The 21,921-nt window shown below is 37.9% G+C and overlaps 1 protein-coding gene across 10 annotated transcripts in view; it reads right to left on the bottom strand.

The window, feature by feature from the left end:
• Positions 1-21,921, bottom strand: part of LOC139942899 (rho GTPase-activating protein 5-like) — a 91,993-nt gene that overhangs the window by 7,736 nt on the left and 62,336 nt on the right. For 3 of the 10 annotated variants that reach the window (XM_071939707.1, XM_071939710.1, XM_071939715.1), the window contains 8 exons: positions 18,688-18,780; positions 14,938-15,021; positions 11,729-11,794; positions 10,474-10,631; positions 8,649-8,897; positions 3,010-3,103; positions 1,362-1,561; positions 881-979 (listed from right to left, as the gene is read on the bottom strand). In XM_071939707.1, coding sequence (XP_071795808.1) covers positions 881-979; positions 1,362-1,561; positions 3,010-3,103; positions 8,649-8,897; positions 10,474-10,631; positions 11,729-11,794; positions 14,938-15,021; positions 18,688-18,780 — 1,043 coding nt within the window. The remainder of the gene's footprint in view (positions 1-880; positions 980-1,361; positions 1,562-3,009; positions 3,104-8,648; positions 8,898-10,473; positions 10,632-11,728; positions 11,795-14,937; positions 15,022-18,687; positions 18,781-21,921) is intronic. The other 7 variants (XM_071939711.1, XM_071939714.1, XM_071939716.1 and 4 more) reach the window with 4 other exon arrangements.

Genomic DNA, 21,921 nt, shown 5'->3' with positions numbered 1-21,921 from the left:
TTTAACTAATTCTTTTATTAATCGAGCGCCCTCAACATCAGGTTTTCGGGTCTCTCATAATTCCATTGAAGACAGATAGCCATGTAACTGTACTATTGGGTGTCTTCATTATTTCAGATTGCTATTAAAACAGAGTAATGATTTAAATGAGTGTCACAAATGGTAGAGAATCAAGGTAAGTGTATTTTGGTTGATTAATATAAAAACGTTGCATACGTGAAAAAACCTTGTATCAGTGCAACAGTGTATCAGCGTAATAATAATAATAAATGGCTTTTATGTATATAGCGCCCTTAACCCCAAAAGGGTCCCGAGGCATTTCACAGAGGTTAAAAATATAAGCAAATACAGACAAAAAATAGAAAAACAGATAAAAAATGCTTAAAGAAAATTACAAATGACCAAAGACAATTATTAAAAAGTTAAGCAAATAAGAAAAATGCTGGACAATTTAAGATAAACAAAATGAAAATGCTTAAGAAAATTACGAACGACTACAACAGTGTTAAAAATATAAATGGACAGTCTAAAAAAAAAAATGTTTCATTGCAAAAACAGGATATTCCCAATATTCCAGAAAATCTACTCCGCGGTAGTTGAATATCAAGCAAGACTTCAAAGAACTGTCTTACTTTATGTTCTACTAGCGCGGAGTAGATTTTCAGAACTCGGAAGACTTCTCAGTTCTGGAAAGAACTGTCATGCTTTTTAACTATTACCAGGGCGCAAGATAGAAAACCAGCTGGGACTACTACTTTACACGTAGCTTATAGAGGATCCTTATTAACTTCACTACCTCGGAGTGAGTTCTTTATTGGTTTCAAGTTTCGACTTGCTTGCTCGAGTCATCGTCATGAGACTCACTAGTCTTAATATGTACCTTATCTCTTTTCTTGTTTGCGGCAATTTGGCGTTTTTCTTCCTTCCTCCGATTCTTCTCCTCTTCCATTTGTTGCCTTTTCCTCGCTTTGGGAGTAACCTGCAGGAAAACAAAAAAAAATTATAATAGTAATCGTTTTTTTATATAACGCTTAAAGGGTCTATGTACCTTTTCTTAACACAAAACACAATGTCCACAGATTTAAACTTACACAGTTTGAAGATAATGGTGGCAGAAAACTTCCATTGAAATTTTACTTACTGAGGTACTGTAGTTTTTGAGAAATGAGTAAAACAAATAATTTTTGTCTCAGTTTAGCATGTAAAAACATATTAACCAGTTACATGTATGCTATGGTTTTGTATAATATCATAACTGGTTAATGTAAGTTGAAAGGTTAAATCTGTGAACATTAATTTGTGTTTTAGTGTCATACAAAAAGTACAAAAAATCTTGAAGCACAAATGAAATAATTACAAACCTCATCTTCATCCGGTGAGGTTACAGGCATGTCATAGATTCTATTTTCAAGATGTGGTTTATGATGAGGGCTGGAGTCGTCTGGCTGGGCTGGATGATCGCGATTTTTCTTACGTCTGAAACTGTTTCGTTTCTTCTTTTGATGGTCTCTGTCGGCCTCAATGCTTCCTTTGCTGTCACTATCGCTGCTTGCAGCATTGCCTGTAGTTGTAAAAAAGTAAACGTGAAATAAAAAGGAGATGATTCTCCATATTCATAATTTGTTTTAAAGACATCAGACACTATTGCCAATTGTCAAAGACCAGTCTTCTCACTTGGTGTATCTCAACATATGCATAAAATAACAAACCTGTGAAAATTTGAGCTCAATTGGTCATCGAAGTTGCGAGATAATAATGAAAGAAAAAACACCCTTGTCACACGAAGTTGTGTGCTTTCAGATGCTTGATTTCGAGACCTCAAATTCTAAACTTGAGGTCTTGAAATCAAATTCGTGGAAAATTAATTCTTTCTCGTAAACTACGTCACTTCAGCAGGAGCCGTTTATCACAATGTTTTATACTATCAACCTCTCCCCTTTACTCATTACCAAGTAAGGTTTTATGCTGATAATTATTTTGAGTAATTACCAATAGTGTCCACTGCCTTTAAAGTATTTGTGAAATGTATTTTTGAAATGAAACGGAGATACGAAAGTGAAACTGTTTTCTTCTTATTAATGGTCTCTATCTGCACCTATGCTTCCCTTGCTCTCACTATCGCTGCTTGCAGCATTGCTTGTAATTTGTAAAAAAGTAAACTTTTGTGAAAAGAAGATACATAATCCCACTCTAGTCAATTCTTTGTTCAACCCCAAAAATCATTTAAAAATTTACCCAGTCAGTTTCCCTTGTGGTTTATATTGATATCTGAAACAAAAAGTCGCATCCTCTTAAGGTGATCCCCTTGCTGCCGCTTCCCAGGTTGTATCGTAATTTGGGTGGCTACACGGCAGTTAACGGTTGTATGGCTTCTGACTGGCACCCCCGAACAAAGATATTGACAAAATAGAGACACCGCCAATATACATGTAGGGCTAGATAGCTCAGTTGGTAGAGCGCCGGCACGTTAATCCGGAGGTCGTTGGTTCGAATCCCACTCTAGTCAATTCTTTGTTCAACCCCCAAAATCATAAAAAAAATAAAAAGGTCATAACAACCTCTGGAATATCGTTCCGGCGTATAACATGTAATTGTCACAGAGAAATAAAACAGTCAAAAAGACATTTAAGACTGGAGAGGGATTTGAAACAATACGTGTCTTTAAAATAATATTAATAATTTGGGGGGCTAATCATCCTTACTCGCAGCTAAGAGCTGAATTGCGAAGGACGCGGCTACAACGTGTTTGAGAAGCAGGCATGCAAGGGCACCTTTGGCTGCCAGCCACATCAACCCATTATGACCACAGAGCACAGCCAGAGATCATAAGTGTTTGATTTTTCCAGAGGGAGGAAAACCGGATGTTATGTAAAACCCTCGTGGCACAGCAGAGAACCAACGCACAACTCAACTCACATAATGACATATGGCCCCGGCCGGGAATCGAACCGGGGTCACCTTGGTGAGAGGCGAGCGCTTTACGCACACGCCAACCTAGCCACCACTCACCCTTCTTTTTGTTAGCAACGGCATAAATGGGCTCTGAGGGCTCATTGTCACTGTTGGCGTCTTCTGGAAGCACCTTTGGCCGTTGTCCTTGCCTCTGAAATAGGTAGAAGGTAGGAATAAGTTTTTTGAAAGTGGCACAGAAATCTTTGCAAAGAGAGAGAGGAAGAGAGGGAGGTGACTCACGGCAACTGGTGAAAAGGGGGCATTAAGAAGGAAATAATAAGAAAGTAGTTGGGAGAGATGGACGATTGAGACAGAAGATTTCAAGATTTGAAAAGAAGACGAAGAGAGTGTCTTAGGAGAACAAAACACAGGAAATAAACAAATAGTGTTAACTAGAGTACAAGAAATAAACAAACGTGGGAAAGTAAAAGACAAGAAATAGACAAAAGTTGAAAGTAGAAATCAAGGAATAAACAAACAGTGCAAAGTTGCTGACATGTAATAAACAGACGGAAACAGCGAATGCATTGGCTCACTGCTTAAAGGCAGTGGACACTATTGGTAATTACTCAAAATAATTATTAGCATAAAACCTTTCTTGGTGACGAGTAATGGGGAGAGGTTGATGGTATAAAACATTGTGAGAAACGGCTCCCTCTGAAGTGCCATAGTTTTCGAGAAAGAAGTAATTTTCCACAAATTTGAATTTGAGACCTTAAGTTTAGAATTTGAGGTCTCAAAATCAAGCATCAGAAAGCACACAACTTTGTGTGACAATGGTGTTTTTTCTTTCATTATTATCTCGCAACTTTGACAACCGATTGAGCTCAAATTTTCACAGGGTTGTTATTTTATGCATATGTTGAGATACACCAACTGTGAAGACTAGTCTTTGACAATTACCAATAGTGTCCACTGTCTTGAAATACATGTACATGCAGAACCAGAAACAGAAAAAGATAGTCCTTAAAGATGAAGGTAAGATCAGTAAAGAGAGAGCGATGCAGGAAGATCGAGAGAGACAGAAGGGGGACATCTTAGACATCAAGGATGTGTAGGAGATGCTGCAATAATCATTTACATGCATTCATGATGGCATAAATCTGCATAAATATTTAGCATCACTGCAACAAGGTCGTAACTCAGGTCAAAAGGTCGTATCTTGAAAACAAGCTCTGTTTGGGGCAACATGGTGCAAGTTTGAGTGTGCACCATGGTTAACTAAACATTGACTACATGTATTTTGACTCAAACCCAGGCTGGTCGACCATTGGTTGACTACTGTGGTCGACCATTCCTTGGAACCAGCCCCAGGACCATGGTTTCTTCACTGGTCCCAATAGCCTGTTCTGTTCTAACATGTGTAAAGTGCAGAGGGAACCAGTGACACTTTAGCGAAAATGCACAAGGCATTTGAGGGTCGATACTTCCATGGTACCGATAGTTGACTAGGCTTCCAAATGAGTCATCGAGTTAGTACGTCACTGTGCATGTACTTTGCTGGGCCCAATTTCATAGAGCTGCTAAGCACAAAAAATTGCTTAGCATGAAAGTTCTTCCTTGATAAAAACAAGATTACCAACCAAATTTCTATATGTTGCATATTACTTGTAACTGGTATTCAGCTGTTGTTTGCTTATCCTGAAAATCAGGTGGAAATTTGGTTGGTACATGTAATCCTGTTTTTATCAAGGAAGAAATTTCATGCTAAGCAAATTTGGGTGCTTAGCAGCTCTATGAAATTGGGCCCTGGTCAGTAGTCAATCACGGGTTGACTAAATGTGGCAACTTGTACAATTTTCTCTTGGTTTTCATCTCCATTGGTTTCGTGCATTTTTCCTGGTATTTCTGAACAAAATCACGAGACAACCTCAATGTGATCCCAACAAAGACCAAGTTCGAGTGGACACATTTAGTCGACCCCTGGAGTTCGTTTTGGCGACCCAAACCAAAAACTGTTTCTGACGTCACAACCAAAACGATAACCGAGCTCACAACTCGCTTATCGTTCAGTCTGAACAGCAGAACCAACGACCAACAACCGAAACAATTTTTGGTTGGGGTCGCCAAAACGCACTCCTGATTGACAAATGACCAGCAACGTACGTGCGCAGTGACATACTCACTTGAAGAAATCGTTTGGAAGTCTAGTCGCAACCTTCCGCCTTTTCGCTACATGTGTATACTGTTACTGGTTCCACTCTGCGCTTTATACATGTTAGAATGGAAAAGGCTATCAGGACCCAGTGAGAAAACCATGGGCTGGTTCAAAATGGTCAACCACAGTAGTCAACCAATGGTAAACCAGCCTGAGTTTGAGTCAAAATGTTAATTGCTTTTAGTTGACCATGGTGCACACTCGAACTTGCTTAAAGTTCTGTACATCTCATGATACGACCTCATTGCACTGATCTGATGAAATGACCTATGACCTACAGTATGCTGCTATTCCTCTAAGGTCAATGGCTGAGACAGCGGATGGATTTCTGTCTACCACCCAATGCCAATAGCTTCAGTTAAAATCACTCAACTCATATTAAGCGGCGAGATAAATAATTCATTTTGATTGCTATTCTTAAAACTCAATGTTGCAGCTTAATAAAACAAAGCTTTTTGGGGGGATATGCTGCATAAGCTAAAAACATGGTTAACAATTTTGTGAAGGAATTGAAATAACTTTTGCACATGTTTATAGAATAAAAACAAAAACAGCCAATTGATGTGGGAATCTATTGCCTGTTGCTGTTAAAGGAACACGTTGCCTTGGATCGGTCAAGTTGGTCTTTGAAAAGCATTCTGTAACTGTTTGTTGTAAAATGTATATGGTTAGAAAGATATTGTTAAAGTAGAATACAATGATCTATACAAATATGCCTCGAAATTGCTTGGTTTTCTTTTTACCCTGTCGACTAACATTGTCGGCCATTTATGGGAGTCAAAATTTTGACTCCTATAAATGGCCGACCGTGATAGTTCGCGACTCAAAAAGAAAACCGTGCAATTTCGAGTGATACTTGTGTGGATCATTATATTCTACTTTTAAAACATCTTTCTACCCACAAGCATTTTATAACAAACGGTTACAAACGCTTTTTATAGACCAACTCGACCGATCCAACGCAACGTGTTCCTTTAACTTCACATTAGCCATAATTTCAGAACTGTTTCACATACGTACAGTATCTCTCCACTCAAACCTGACTTTTCAGAATTAGATTGCGCCTGAGCTAAGACCATCAGGAACTTTTCAGTCAACGATTATTTACGACCTGAGCGCAACTGCAATGATTTTAAGATAATCTCAAACAGTCGCCGCTCGAAAAAATTAACAGTTGCAAGAGTAGAACAATTTCAACTTGTACCACGTGATACCGACGGTCAGGAACCAATCGCAGGCGCACAATTTCTCAGTTGTTGTGACCTGAGCAAATTTTGTCTGCGCAATGCCCATGGTTTGTTGCGGGCGCAAGAAAATCGTAGGTCGACCTGAGGCCAGCTTAAGATATCCTCAAGCAGTCCAATAACATTCTTACCACAGTACGCATTATTGATCTGCGTTGCTTGGCATGTAAATTTGGTTTTATGAACTGCAAGTACACACAACACACACAACACATTACTGACACATGATTTCAAACCTTATAATATGCATGATTATTGGTGTACACTCGTACCTCAATGTATTTGATTTGGGGTAGAACAAATAAAACTACTAACAAACTTACTAGAACTGGATTTAAACAAACGACCAACAAAAAATCACACACAAAGACACTCTCTCAACCTGACACCCTCAGAAATAAGAAATACAAAATTAACACAACCCCTTGTCGACAATGGGATAACCTTCAGTTATTCCAGATCTAATGCTACAGGATACCAATCATGCATTCACCATTGTACAAAAAAGGCGGGGTCAAATCCTGTCACCAAAATGTAGACCAAGTTTGGTTAGAAGTTAGTGAACGCCAGCACCAAATGTCATAAAAGAATATAAAAGACTTGGGGGAGTACAAGTAGATCCCAGAGGGGTGTTGGTGAGGATCCTGGAGGTGTGAAAGGCAAGGGAGAGGCCCCTGCATCCGGGCCCAATTTCATGGCTCTGATTACCGTAAGCACAGAATCGCGCTTATGAAAGCAGGAAAATCTGTTCTTACTGCAAGCATATTTCACGGGTATACATGTATAAGCGAATTTTGGCTTCTGCGTGTGCGTACTCCACTGAAATAGGCATTAAACGCTTACAAGGCTAGCGCATAAATCTGTGCTTTCACGTACGTGTACATAAAGCAGTGAATCGCCATAGTACATGTAAGCGCAGAATTCGGCGGTAAGCAGAGCCATGAAATTGGGCCCAGTTCCCTACAACATACCCCATCTACCTATTATATCTGTACACACAATGTTAGTTTCAGCAGCTATGATTAATGGATGCAAACCAGTCATTAGTTTTAGCGCAAACCAAGCCTTAGGTCCGTGTCCGAAACAGCGACTTCATCTACAGCTACGGCTAGATCAGCCAGCTGCAAGTGCTGAAGAATAGGCAGATGCGGGCAATCTAGCCAGAGCTGTAGCCAAAGTCGCTGTTTTGGACACGGCCATTGTAAGATTCTTTTTAAAGACAGGTGAAACAAAGATGAGCTACAAGGTCAGCAAACTGTTGAATATTCATGAGATTTAACTCGGCATGAATAGCAAAATTATTAGGGTTGAAAGAAAAGAAAAGAAATGCTGGCAATTTTGTCCCTGTGCTGCCATTGTGAGGGGCATATAATGCTCACTGGAGTACACTCACTCTTGCTGGTCAAAAATATTGCATGAAGTTAAGTTTTGTATTAGGGTAAGTGACCATTCATCACATGCATGAATCGTGTGTACCAAATCAGATTAAATAAAACAAGCAACTTCATGTGGTGAATGGACACAAAGCATTCATTCACTAAATGAAGATTGCCTTGATTTACATGTATGTAACAAGCTTGCTTGTACTCCTAATATGGTCATTAGTGCAGCGCCCTCACTTGGCAATGCATGCGGGCCATTAGCGAGAACTAAGCCTTAATAGTCATCAGAACAGGGTTGGAGGTTGAAGGTCAACGGTCATGAGCATCAGGCTATAGAAGCTTTCGCCATATTATTTGATTGAGAGTGTCTAGTAAGTTAGTTGAATAAACCAAACCTTTTTACTTGGTCAATAGGCAAAGATGTTTTTGTAACCAAACCAAACTAACAACTTGGTCAGGTCACTTTTGAAAGTACTTTTGCCCAAGTCCAAGGCCTAACTGCATCCAGGCTGCTTCAGCACAAAAAGTAGCTAAGCACAAACTAGTACCAGAATAAGGTTACCAGTTTAAATACCATATAACACATACATTTGTACCAGTGACTGAGACTAGTCCTTCATAGTCTTGCTTAGCAGAAAATATTTAAGCTAGAAATTCCCCTTGAACAGCTCCATGGTTTGGAGCATTGAAGAAAAGCCAAGTTAATTTGATTGGCAGATTACCAATGAAAGGTGAGGCAGGTAAATCATTAACATTTTCACCTTGTTCACTGACAAGTGAGCCCCTTTAGCGTCACAATCAACCCATGCAATTTGACCTTTAACCTTCCACATGCACTAATGTCAAAGTAATAAAATGTTAATGTTTTCTCATCATACAGATTCGGGTCAGCACAAAATGTCGTCAACATACCATCAGTTTTGAAAGTGCGTCCTGCGCTTCCGCACTTTCCCCCATGCCAAGACCATGCTTTAAAGACTCCTTGGGGCTCGAGAAACCCCCTTTTTCGGGGGTAGCTAAAGGCGCCTTGAGGCGTCTGGGCGTCGTGGAAAAGGGGAGGTGGTTTGGACGGGCGGGTCCAACGCCAGGGGGCGTCCCATCACGCGGTTTGCTAAGTTTGTCAGCAACGTTTTGGAAATTAGCCATATTTAGCTTGGCGGACTTAAGAGGGAGGAAACAAGGATTGAGAAAAATCAGTATTTTCGGGACTTGAGGTTGAAATTATTTAACAACAGCAGCAGTTGTAACTAATCACAAATGTGTGAGTTAATCTAAAATTGCCTTTAGAGGTAGGACCTAGGTATGAACCTAATGCGACCAAGTTCTGTTTTTTGTTCTTCTTCATAAACTCAATCAAATTTATCACAAAGATGAAGTCATTGGAGATAGTCGGCTTCAAGTTGGGGTGCAACTTTGGAATTCACCTCAAGAAGAAACTGTCACAGCCAACCAGCCGAGGTCAGCGATGTGTGTAAGACTGATTCTTTTTTACGTTTCCATATTAGATAAAAACAATCTTTTTGCTTTATTATGGTTTTACACTGGATCTTCATCACTGATCTTCATAATAAATTTTGATATTATCAAGTTGTAAAACATTAAAGTCTAGTTTTTTTTCGGGAGTTGTTCTTCTTTTTCTTCTTACAACAACGAGTGGAAGTACATGCCTCATTGAACTCCTCAAGTTAATGCATTCAGAACATAATAATTACTCTATATCATCAAGCTGTAAAACATCAAGGTCTAGTTTTTTGGGGAGTTGTTCTTCTTTTTCTTCTTACAACAATGAGTAGCATTACATGTACATGTCTCATCGAACCCACCAGTTAATGCATTCAGAACATGAAATACAAAATCATGACAAACAACCACAAAGACCACACAGATAAGTGCATACCATGTGGTCAATGCAAGTATCAAAATGTCAGTGAAAAATAAACGTGAAATAATTCAACAAAAAAGAACACCAACAGTGTTGACTTGCAAATAAATTACACCAAAAAAAATGTGACTGTTGAACTGAAAGTATCGTAACTTAAAACAGAATTACGTAACTGAACACAATCAGTCTCAACTGATCAAAAATAAAGGCTAGCACAAGGACAACAAAACACATAATCAATTGACTGATGTAATCTAACAATGGTTCAATTTTAATAAAAATGATTAAATTTCATCTTAAGACGAGTGATCATTGCCAAAGTGATTCGTATTGTGACATCACACTTTGCTAAGCAAAAGGAGATACCTATCTGAAGTACTGTGTGTCTAAAAAAAAAAACTATACACTTTTGAAATGGCTGCAGAGTCATTTTTTTTTCATTATTCTTGGTAAAAAGGTTTTTATGTATGGATAGCTTATGGTTCAACTTTCATATGACACCAAAAAGTGAAGGTATAAACTTCCAATTATTCTTAAATGCCGTTAGTAAAAACATGAAAAATATGCTCGGATTAAAGAAGCTTGTTAGTCCACAAAATGATGACAAAATTATATAAAATTAGGCCAGACCAGCTGTTACACCTAAATGAAACCATTTAAAATACTACAAACAACTAAAAGGATCTGAACAATTACTGTAAAACTAGTTATTAAAAATCTCAAATCTAAAAGCCAAAAAGATTTAATGCCTTAATGCTGAAAACTAGACAGAAACTAAACACAGAAAAAAATGAATACAAAATTCAACATTGAATATTCAAAATGAAGAACTTTTACTTGTTTTGTGAGACTTACCGGTTTGGGCTTCGGAGGTGGTATAGGTTTCCCGCTTGGGTGGAACCTGTTTGCAGGGAATGGCGCTGGTGGTTGTTCCACCGAGTCGTAAATGGGGTTCTGCACCATATCGCTTTGCTGATCATCGTACAGTCTGGTGGTAGCGTAATGTGTTGAACCTATAACAAAATAAAAAAGGATAAAAAAAGGCTTTGAAAAAACATCCTTTTCTTCTTCCAACTCACACCTGTTATCCCCATGTTGTTTCTTCTCCTATTGGTGGACTTAAAAACAAACTTTATGAGATAGTCCCATTAAATAAAGAGGCTAAAAATACAACATAATTTTCTTTTAGCAATTTACACATTCATGTAATTCCTTTTTCAAACAGAACACTAATTTGAAATCATGCACAAACCAGTCTTTTTGTATTGGCGACTCCTTGAGGCAAAACTCCATTAAAGGAAAACTCCATTAAAGGAAAAAATCGAACAACACATCCTTTTTATCTTTTCAACTCACACCTGTTATCTCCTTAAATTCCTTATCCAAATAATGAATCCAAAGTCTTTTAATTGGATAACATACACACCTGAGCAGGGCTGCCAAATGCCCCAGGAAATTTAACTGCTCATCCATTAAGTTGAATGACCCAAGTAATTCAATGTTTACAAACACACTCAGTGGAATAGATGCGTCGTTTTGGCCTCTTTCTTTAATAAAGCATTCCTGTATCACAGCCTGTGTCTTGAACACCCAGCAGGGTGGATATGTGCATTTATATTACAAGTCTTTTTTATGATTACATGTGTTATGATTACTATTATTATCGCACGGCCACGACCCTGCCGGTTTTATATAGCCATTTACAAATACCCCACACAGTTTCACTATTCCTATTGGTGGAGAGCGAGTCACGTGGGGTGTTTGATCGGTTGATAATGACCAGCTGGAGCTGTTTATAACCAATTGTTTCTGGATACGTTTGTGCGGGTGAGCCCACAACCTCGTTCGCAGGAGTGATCGATCTCGCCAGGCCATTTTAGCCCATGGATACGAGGATGCATTATGCGAAAGAGTAGTGACCTATTCTTAATCGGCCGTTAAAAACCTTGCAGGGTCGTGGCCGTGCGATTTAGGCCCTTGCCTTCGGAGTAAGAACTCGTCACTACCCTTTTATTCCCTATTTATGAGAACTCGTCGCCTACTCTTGTATTCCCTTATTATTAGATCGGTCAGCCACGACAATCCAAAACACGCTAACTCGTTTTCTTACCATTGCCTTGCTTTGCACCTTTGGGTGGGCCAGTATATGCACTATACAATGGGTTGTTAACAAAGCCTGAGGGAAAAGACAATAGGACATCATTAATGTTTCTGATCACAATAACTGTAACAAAAGTAATGGGCATGTACAGGGGGAACTTCATAGTCTATGGGAAACTTTTGAACAAGTCCAGTGTAATGGAGGCCCTGGCTTCCATGTTCATGTAGTACCAGGCCTGCAAAAGAACCCAACTGCGAGAAAACCTTCAAAATCACAAAGCCTCACGGCACTTCAAACAAGACGCTTATCACAATATTAGACCTTTATCATGCTGCCTCCATCTTGGTCATGCATCTTGTATGAAGTAACAATAATGAATATTAACAATCATTTTACAAAGAGGAACCAGATTATTTTGTTCTTCCAGCTTTGGTTTGGTAATATTGATATCAATGGGAACAATTCAAGATGGCTGCACCATGATAAAGGTCTATATAGCTTTCTGCTAACAGATTTTTTACAACCAAAACCCCCCAAAGTTTAATATATTACTGTCATCTTAAGCCAGTTAAAACAGCAACATTTTCACAAAACAAAATGGTGAGAACAAAATAAACTAGTTAAATTAGACAGGCTGCCTCTTGAAATGTGATAAAATTTCAGAGTCAAGGCACCAAACCAACACAAACCAATGTGATCAGGGCCCAATTTCATAGAGCTGCTTAGCATAAAAATTTGCTTAGCATGAAATTTCTTCCTTGATAAAAACAGGATTACCAACTTAAATGTCACGTGATTTTCAGGATAAGCAAACAACAGCCGAGTACCAGTAACACGCAAGATGCAACAAATGGACATTTGGTTGGTAATCCTGTTTTTATCAAGGAAGAAATTTCATGCTAAGCAAATTTTTATGCTTAGCAGCTCTATGAAATTGGGCACTGCCTGGGCCCACTTTCATGAAGCACAGAAACATAAAAACTTGCTAAGCACAAACAGGTTACCAGCCAGACCACTACTCCTAGAACTATGAGGTTCATTCCGCTATTGTCTCCACGAACCTCGTAGAACGAACCTTAAAGACGGTGGACACTATTGGTACACAATTGTCAAAGACTAGCCTTCACAGTTGGTGTACATGTATCTCAACATACGTGTATGCATAAAATAACAAACCTGTGAAAAATTTAGCTCAATCGGTCATCGAACTTGCGAGATAATAATGAAAGAAAAAAACACCCTTGTCACACGAAGTTGTGTGCGTTTAGATATTTGATTTTGAGACCACAAGTTCTAAATCTGAGATCTCAAAATCAAATTTGTGGAAAATTACTTCTTTCTCGAAAACTATGGCACTTCAGAGGGAGCCATTTCTCACAATGTTTAATACTACTGTACCACCCTCTCCCCATTACTCGTCACCAAGTAAGGTTGTATGACAATAATTATTTGAGTAACTACCAATAGTATCCACTGCCTTTAAAGTTCTAGGAGTACCAGAACACCATACAGTTATAAATGCTGCGACTGGTATCGTGGTTATCTCTCGCTTGGCCAAGAAATTCGCTTAGCAGATTGTTCTGCTTAACTGCTTAATGAAATTGGACCCTGCTGAAGAGCTCAAGCTAGCAGCTGTATTTTCCCTGTTGAATAAAGACTTAATGTGTTAGCAAGCTAACCAATCATAAGTTTATTAGTATACGGCATTTAGGGTTAGACTATGCAGCAGCGATTCCACTTGAATCACACAATACTCTTTTTATGTTAGCTGAGAAATTAATATGTTCAGAAACCTGCATGGGAGACTCAATAATATTCCAGTGGAAAACATTTTTTTAACAAAAATCAGTTAAAAAAAAAAAATAAAAAAAAAATTACCCAAAAGTTAAATCTACATTAAACAGGCATGCATCCGTAACTTCACCAAAAAAGAGAGAATAAAAAAAATTCAATTATTTTGTAAAAAAAAAATAAAATCATTTTAAATGCTTTAACTCGGACTGAAAAAAGGAGGAAATCAGCTGATGAGAGTGAAAAAATTGCACGCCTGATGTGTTATTGACATTTTCTCTCCCCTCCCTCCCACACTGCTCTCGTTTGTTACACCACTAATGATCCTCGAAGAAAAAAAAATGTTGAAAGAACGATTGAAAAGGGAAATGTTCAACCAAATAAATATGTAAACAAAATGAAAACAAAAAAAACTAACAACCTGACAAACTCATCATCATTAATATATTTATAAAAATAAAAACAAAAATACATGTTTGTAAACAAAATGTCAAATGGCTGTATTATAACCATGAGTTTGAGCCCACGAAAAAAACCACTTCTTGCCAGCTTATCCTCAGAGGGGGCTGAAAACATGGGCGTGGCTGACAGCCCATTCCCTTCCTGGCTCCCCTCCCTACCATAAATTTTACGAACATAAAGAAACAAATAATAGCAGCAGCAATTAAGCCTTATTTGGACAACCCTGGCTAGAGTTTACCAACTAAAATCTCAGTTATTTCCAACAGTTGATGGAAGCAGGGCCGAGGTTAAAATGATTCTCCCGCACCCCCCCCCACCCCACCCCTAACCATTACAAAAATAAAGAAACAAACAATGTAACAGCAGCAAATAAAGCCAACTTTAATTGGTGGTCATCACCTGAATCCACTTTGTCCACAACATTTGGAATAATACAAAATAAAAAATAAAAAGCGCATCCAGCTGTTAAATTCAAGTCCCCCACTTGATGCATTAGAGGAAAGCTCCATTATTGAAATTTCGACTTTGAAAAGAATACATCCTGGGTTTGTTTACACCTACATATATTACTCGGGTCGTGAAACTTCATTGAACGCTACAGTCCACTGTTTGTATAAGGTATTACATGGAGATAACAGGTGTGAGTCGCCAGATAAGAGGATGTTTTAATATAGCGTTTTCCTTTCATAGAATTTTCCCATAATGTAAAAGATACCAGGTGTAAGTTGCTAGATGAAAAGGATGTTTCCATTTAGCTACGCTTTTAAATGGAGCATTCTAAATGTAAAAGATTGTCTGCTTTCCCTCTGCCCCGTCCAAAAAACAAAGAAACAAACGATAGCCACAAAAGCCGCTTGCTCTACAGCATCTCGGAAGGGGGCAAAACGCCACCCCCTTCCTCCTCACTCTTAGCCTGTTAAAAACACAAAAGAAAACAATAAGCCGCAGATTTAAATTTGTTCAACCTTGATCATCTTCCGCCTCGGAGCTACGAGTAGAAGAAGTCCGACGGGAACGGAAAGTGAAACTACGACGATTGCTCTTCCCAGCTGTAGGTAAAATTACGATCAGATCGGAATTAGAAGTCTGACCCAGAGTGGTGGTTCGAATCCTCGCTAGACATAGCCTAAATTTGTTTGTAGTTTTGTCGCGTTACAAACACCGAACTGGACAATATACAAAAATAACTTGACCTTCTGAAAACAGTCAGATAGGCTCTACTACCTGCATGGTGGTTTTTACAGTGTTTAATCATTGTACATCTGTGGTGGTTCGAACCCTCCCTAGTCATCGTCTTAATTGGTCATCTTGTTGCAGACAAACCGAATTCTCAAACACAGTACTGGATAATACACAACTTAAACTAACTTGACCTTCTGAAAACTATCAGATAGGTTCTACTACCTCCATAGTAATGGTGGTTTTTACAATGTTAAATCATTGTATATCTTTGGTGGTTCGAGTCCTCCATAGTTTTGGCCTAATTTTTTTTTTTTAGTGTCGACTTGTTACAGACAAACCAAACTCTCTAACACAGTACTGGATAACACACAACACAAACTAACTTGACCTTCTGAAAACTGTCAAATAGGTTCTTCTTATACATACATGTACCTTCCTAGTAATGTTGGTTTTTACAATGTTCATTCATTGCACATATTGTGGTTCGAATCCTCCCTATTTATGCCCTATATTTGTTTTCTTACAAACAAACTGAATTCTCTAACACAGTACTGGATAATACACAATACAAACTATTTTGAACTTCTGAAAACTGTCAGATAAGACCTTCATAGTAATGGGTTTTTTTTTAACAGTGATTAATCTTTGTATATCTTTGGTGGTTCGAACCCTCCCTAGTCATCGTCTAAACATGTCCTCGTGTTACAAACAAAGTGAATTCTCAAACACAGTACCGTATAATAAACAACACAAATCAACTTGACCTTCCAAACAGTGGGATAGGGTCTACTCCCTTCTTAGTTTCTAGTCTGGGGTGAGAGTCATTACCAAGAAAAAGTCTGAAACTTTGGGACAAATTCAAAGGTATGTTGAAATGATGCCATTTCTACTGTTTGGTAACCCCTGGGGTTACAGATTCCAAGGAGCTTTTGGAAACAGTATCCAAAGCACTAGAGAAGTAGACCAATGGGCAGGATTTCTTTATTTGTGGAAAAATATATTGTCTGATTTTCTTCACCACGCCGACATAAAAAGTCTGAATTCAGCCACATGTCTGAACAATCTCATTCCTGTCTAGTGCTGACTTATTACAAAGAAATTGAAATAAAAATCACAGTGAACCATAACACAAACCAACTTGACCTTCGGGAAACTGTCACTGGGTTCCACTCCCTCCATTAATCTATCTTTTCATTGAGTCAAACACCATTATTACAAATTTTGTATTTCAAATTGAAAAATCTTTTTTGGAATAACTGATCCCGTACGAAGAACATACACCTTGTATAATATTTACAAAAATAATGGGAATTGTTAATTTTCTTTTCTAACTAATAATATAAGCAGCAAACTGTGTCTTCGGGATATGTAATAAATAATTCCAGTACGTCTGCAAACATGCCACACAGTGTATATATATTTTTTCACTACAAAAACTAGTCTTGTCCCAAAACTATAGTGGATAGTGTACTACGCTCAGTTGTAAATCGCTAAAGAGCGCCCTCTTTGACTGGAGAGCTTGACTTGGGACAAGACTATACAACTACTTGCTGGTGTAAAGGTTGTGCAATGGGACGACAATGCAAGCCAAATCTGGTATCCCATGATGAGTCCCAAGTAAAACATAACCAAGTAAAACATAACCGCTGCAAAAACAGTTAGTAATATAAAAATGTAGGATCGTTTAAACCCCTAAGGAGGTTTTTTATCTGTTTTGTTTCAAAAATTGTATTCAGAATTCTCTTGAAATGTGATGATAAATCCCAAAATCCCTTGGGAGCCCAGGAAAAACCAGATTTGACTGTGATATTTATTTAGCGATTGTCAGCCCTGGGTGATTCAATGATGACATCTTGCAGTAGTGACGGTGCCTTGGAGCTGCATGATGTACCACAAGGTGCAAGTGTCTTACAAGTGTTAAGGATAAAACTGGGTATAAGAAGGTGGTGGGTGGAGCTAGAGTGTATAGTGAGTGACCGTTTAGAGTGAAAATGGCTACAAGAAGGTGCAATATGAGTGCTGGGATACATGTAGATAAAGGTTTTCTTATTACCGGTTTAAAGGTTGTGTATTTTTCAACCTCTCCCCATTACTCATTACCAAGTAAGGTTTTATGTTAATAATTATTTTGAGTAATTACCAATAGCGTTCGCTGCCTTTAATGGCCAAACAGCGTACTCTTTACTTGCTTTCCCAAAAACAAAATTTGTCATTTTAGGCTGTTTTTCCAAGGAAGGGCAAAAGGGTATGGGTTTGGTTTCAGTGCAGAAGGATTAAAGGAACACGTTGCCTTGGATCAGTCGAGTTGGTCTTTGAAAAGCGTTTGTAACCATTTGTTATAAAACGCATATAGGTAGAAAGATGTTGTAAAAGTAGAATACAATGATCCACACAAACATGCCTCGAAATTGCATAGTTTTCCTTTTATCTCGTCGGCTTACACGGTCGGCCATTTGGTCGACCCTGTTAGTACGCACAGTAAAAGGAAACCCACGCAATTTCGAGGCAAACTTGTGTGGATCGTTGTATTCTACTCTTAAAACATCTTTCCAACCATATGCATTTTATAAAAAACGGTTACAAACGCTTTTTATAGACCAACTTGTCCGATCCAAGGCAACGTGTTCCTTAAATACAACTGGAAGACTACATGTAGGTAAAGAGAAATGAGGGTGAGAAATTTGGGTAGAGAGGATGGTTGGGCAAAGTTACATTGTCAAGTATTCACAAAATGGCGTACGGTACAAAGACAAGGTCCAGTCAAACATTATGACAGGACGACAACCTTTAATCAATAATACAAGTGCAGCTTGCGATGATCCACACATCTACTTATGACAGGGAGAAATTAGGTTTTGTTTAATGGATGGCCGAGTGGAAAAGATTTTAGACCCTTTCAAATTGTTTGTTTTAAAAACTTTTTGCATCGTTTTCGGCTGTTGCCTTTTTTACCCACAAGTTTTGTCCATGCATTTGAGCAAATTTAAGGTGGAAAAAAATTTTTTGGCAAGGACAAAAAGCATCATTGCTTAATTTTAGTCTAAAAGCTCACTGATTATGTATTTAATTTTGAGTTAAGATGTCATTGTTACCATAGTGATTGTTCCGTGACATCACATTTGGCTCAGCCAATTAGCCTTACTCGTCTACATCTATCTTAGTCTTGGTTCAAGACGATTCTGCTGTTTACTATCTTACCACTCCTGCATTAACTTCCATTGCTGATGGATACGCCAATAGAGGGCGCTATCAATCACGAACTGCTATGAAGTTTGAACGCTAGCTAGACCAGCATGCACCTCAAGAAACAGTTAGCGCTTGCGCAATGAGTGTTTGCGAAAACATGTCTTTAGTGAGAGTGCGCCCTCTTTATGGTGTTACGTCATGGGAAGATACAAGTAACAGAAGTGTCTTGAACCAATACTAGCTCTAACGAAGGCCCCCCGAAATATCTATAGAGTCAATCTTTTCCACACGACCCGTTTACAGCGATACACTACAGTTCCACACATCTGCAAATACAGGTTTTCTACCTTCTTCAAAAGAATCGTAGGTGCCGTCGCCATCCTGTGACCTTCGTTTGACCTCTGTCTTAGATCGACGGCGAACCACTGGATCGAGGACCTCTGAGAAATGTAATTTTTAGTTTGTGTTTTTAGTGATTAGTGACGTATAACACTGTGGTGCTTGCTGATTTGTGCTTTTTGCTTTCCGCTACTACGACAGCTTTAGCAATAGATATCGTTAAGGAAAGGTACTTCATTGGTCCCCTGCAATGTCATTGGTTCCAATCATTTCTAATGGATGAGGTAATAAATAACAGTTTTGTTTTCAGAACAATGTTTTACAGAAATCGTTTTCAAACGTGGTTCTAACAAGAACCTGTTTTGTTTTTCAAAACGGGTTTTCACAGGAACTGTTTTTAGACAATGTTTCTACCAAGAACCATTTTGTTTATCAGAATGGGGCTTCAATGGGACTATTTTCAGACAACCGTTCTTACAAGAACATTTGTTTTTTTAACTATATTATACGATTGGTGTTTTAGCATTAGCATTTTTTGTTTTTGCCTGACATTTGCTTCAACCAAGTTCATGTACCTTTCCCTTAAGATGAAACATTTGCTTCTTCTAAAAGAAAGGATCTTAAAAACACCCTGTAGTAAAACTTAGAAAATGTAGCAAGGAAACTTCAAAGCTGCTGCCAATGCTACCTGTATAACCATAATGCGGAAGAAAGGTTACAATATCCTGCATTGCTGCACTGCATGACCAGAAAATTTGCATATTAGTATTGCTACATGTATATGCAAATTTGAAATACAATTTTTAAAACATAAATAAAGTATAATTTCCAGAATTGCTGCACTACACAACATTAGCATATTCTCAAGTTATTTGCAAATCACAAGTTTACTTAATAAGCCTACATGTACTGATCACCAAAGTGACCAGAAAATGTGCTTCTTAAACAAAAAGCGTGTGTATGTATGCAAATCACAGACCTAATTAGCATCTCTAGCACTGCTGCACATAACACGCACATGACCGAAGTATGCAAAACACAAATTTATTTACCTAGCATGTACTGACTTGAAAACCCAATCACTACTTTTGACATGTACCAAACTAGGGTATGAACAAGTCTGAGACATATTTGGGGTGGGGGGAGGCCAAGATTGACCGAAGGTATCAAATTTCAAGTTGGGTTTATTCTTCCCGAAAATTGCAAAAGCAAAGAGAATTTTCCTTCATCACAAGTGGACTAGAGCACATACAGGATTTATCAAATGGAGCTTCGTTCTGAGGATGACTAGTAATACTAGAAATGTAAACGATATTTACGTAAGTATTGGCTGTGTTTTGTAGAAATCTCATTTGACCATAAAGGCTTATAGGGCCCAAACCAAAAACTTTGAGTGTACTGGACCTAACAAAGAACATTATCCGTTGTGCCTAGTTTGATCTGTTGGTTTTACAGTAATGTGTGTACACGTATTGTCCCTAAAAGATAAATTTCTCACAAACGCTAGGTATTTAGTAGGACAGAATTCCTGCTACATGTACACAAGAGTAGTAACAGTGTATATACATGTATGTAAGAAGACAAATTGAATTATAAATGGTGTTTGAAGTTTTGCATGGTGTGGAGAATAAGAGAAACTATAAATGAATAGTAAACTTGCGGGTACAACCATGAGTAAAATCTCTTTTAAGGAGTGGTGGCTCTGAAAAGAGCCGGTTCAACGAGATCGAAACGTCGAGACCAAACCGGCTCTTTTGAGAGCCATCACTCCTTCAAAAGAGATTTAACTCATGGTTAACTCGCAAGTTTATTATTCATATTGATATTTATAGCTACTCAAATTGAACTATGCTGGTTATATGTACTTCACAAAATTTATGAATGAGCAGTTTTCTTTTTCCAGCAAGCGCTATAGAAGCTTAACATTACATGTACAAATGAATAAATAAATAAATAAATAAATAAAAGAATAAATACATGAATAAACACAAAATATGTAGAAATGAATAAAGTGTCCACCTGCAAGAAATGATTGGCAAAAATGATGTGAAATAATGTGGCGAAATGACTTAAACATGGAATTCTGCATTTGATGATGGAAGTTATGCGCGTTAATCTACGCTACTAAGGATGGCTTGGGGCAAGATATACTATCAGCTATCTCAAAACCAAATGCCTTTTGACATTTTGGCACAAACCTTGGCACAAAAGCTACCAGAGCTACCGTCGACCAAAACCATAAGCCTTAAAAAAATCTGCAAATGTCAATAAAAACTTGTGTATCTGACATTTACAAATACATGTATGAAGCACACTTTGAGCAAAGTTGTTAGTTAATTCCTTTCAAAAACGAAGAAGAGCGAGACAAAAAAGCTGAAATTGTGCAAGGCCACAAAAACAACTACAGTAAGCAAAAACACTGCAAGCAGAGCGATTATTTAAAGAGACACGTTCCCTTGGATCGGTCGAGTTGGTCTATGAAAAGCGTTTCAAACTGTTTGTTATGAAATGCATATGGTTGGAAAGATGTTTTAAATGCTTTAGAGGTAGAATGTAACAATCAACACAAATATGCCTTGAAATTGCATGGTTTGTCCTAGTATGTGGTGAACCAACACGACACGCCATTTCGGCAAAACCAGTTTGTTAACTGTATTTTAAATTTTCAAAAGGTTTCTGGGCCATTTTTTGTGAAATTTGGTCCGAAGTTATGAATAAATACATGTAAAAAAACAAATAACGAAACATGGTAAAGATAAAAGGGGGTGTGCTTATTTTGTGTATTTGTTAAGTAAGGTCTCAATAAATGAATATGAATAAATGAAAATAAATAAATAGATAAATAAATAAATGTCAAAATGAAGGTGTATTTATTGGTGTTTTGGATCAGGTGTCTGAATAAATGAACAAATGGATTCAAATGAAAAAATAAAAAATAAATAAAAATAAATACATAATGCATTGGGTGGTTGTGTGGTTTTTTTTCTTGACCAATTACCTTCACATTTAGGACAAACCCAAGTTTCAAACCATTAGCATACAAATATGGTCTATGGGTTTTCCCTTTTAACTGGCCAGCATAAACTGTTAGCTTGTTTTCACTATTCTAATGTACATGTACCACCAGCTTTTCACTATTCTACATGTACATGTACCACCAGCTTTTCACTATTCTACATGTACATGTACCACCAGCTTTTCACTATTCTACATGTACATGTACCACCAGCTTTTCACTATTC

This window comes from Asterias amurensis, chromosome 10 (genome assembly GCF_032118995.1).
Source record: "Asterias amurensis chromosome 10, ASM3211899v1".
Taxonomy (NCBI): Eukaryota; Metazoa; Echinodermata; class Asteroidea; order Forcipulatida; family Asteriidae; genus Asterias; species Asterias amurensis.
The sequence above is the reverse complement of the archived record's forward strand: the minus strand, read 5'-3'. Positions and strand labels throughout refer to the sequence as shown.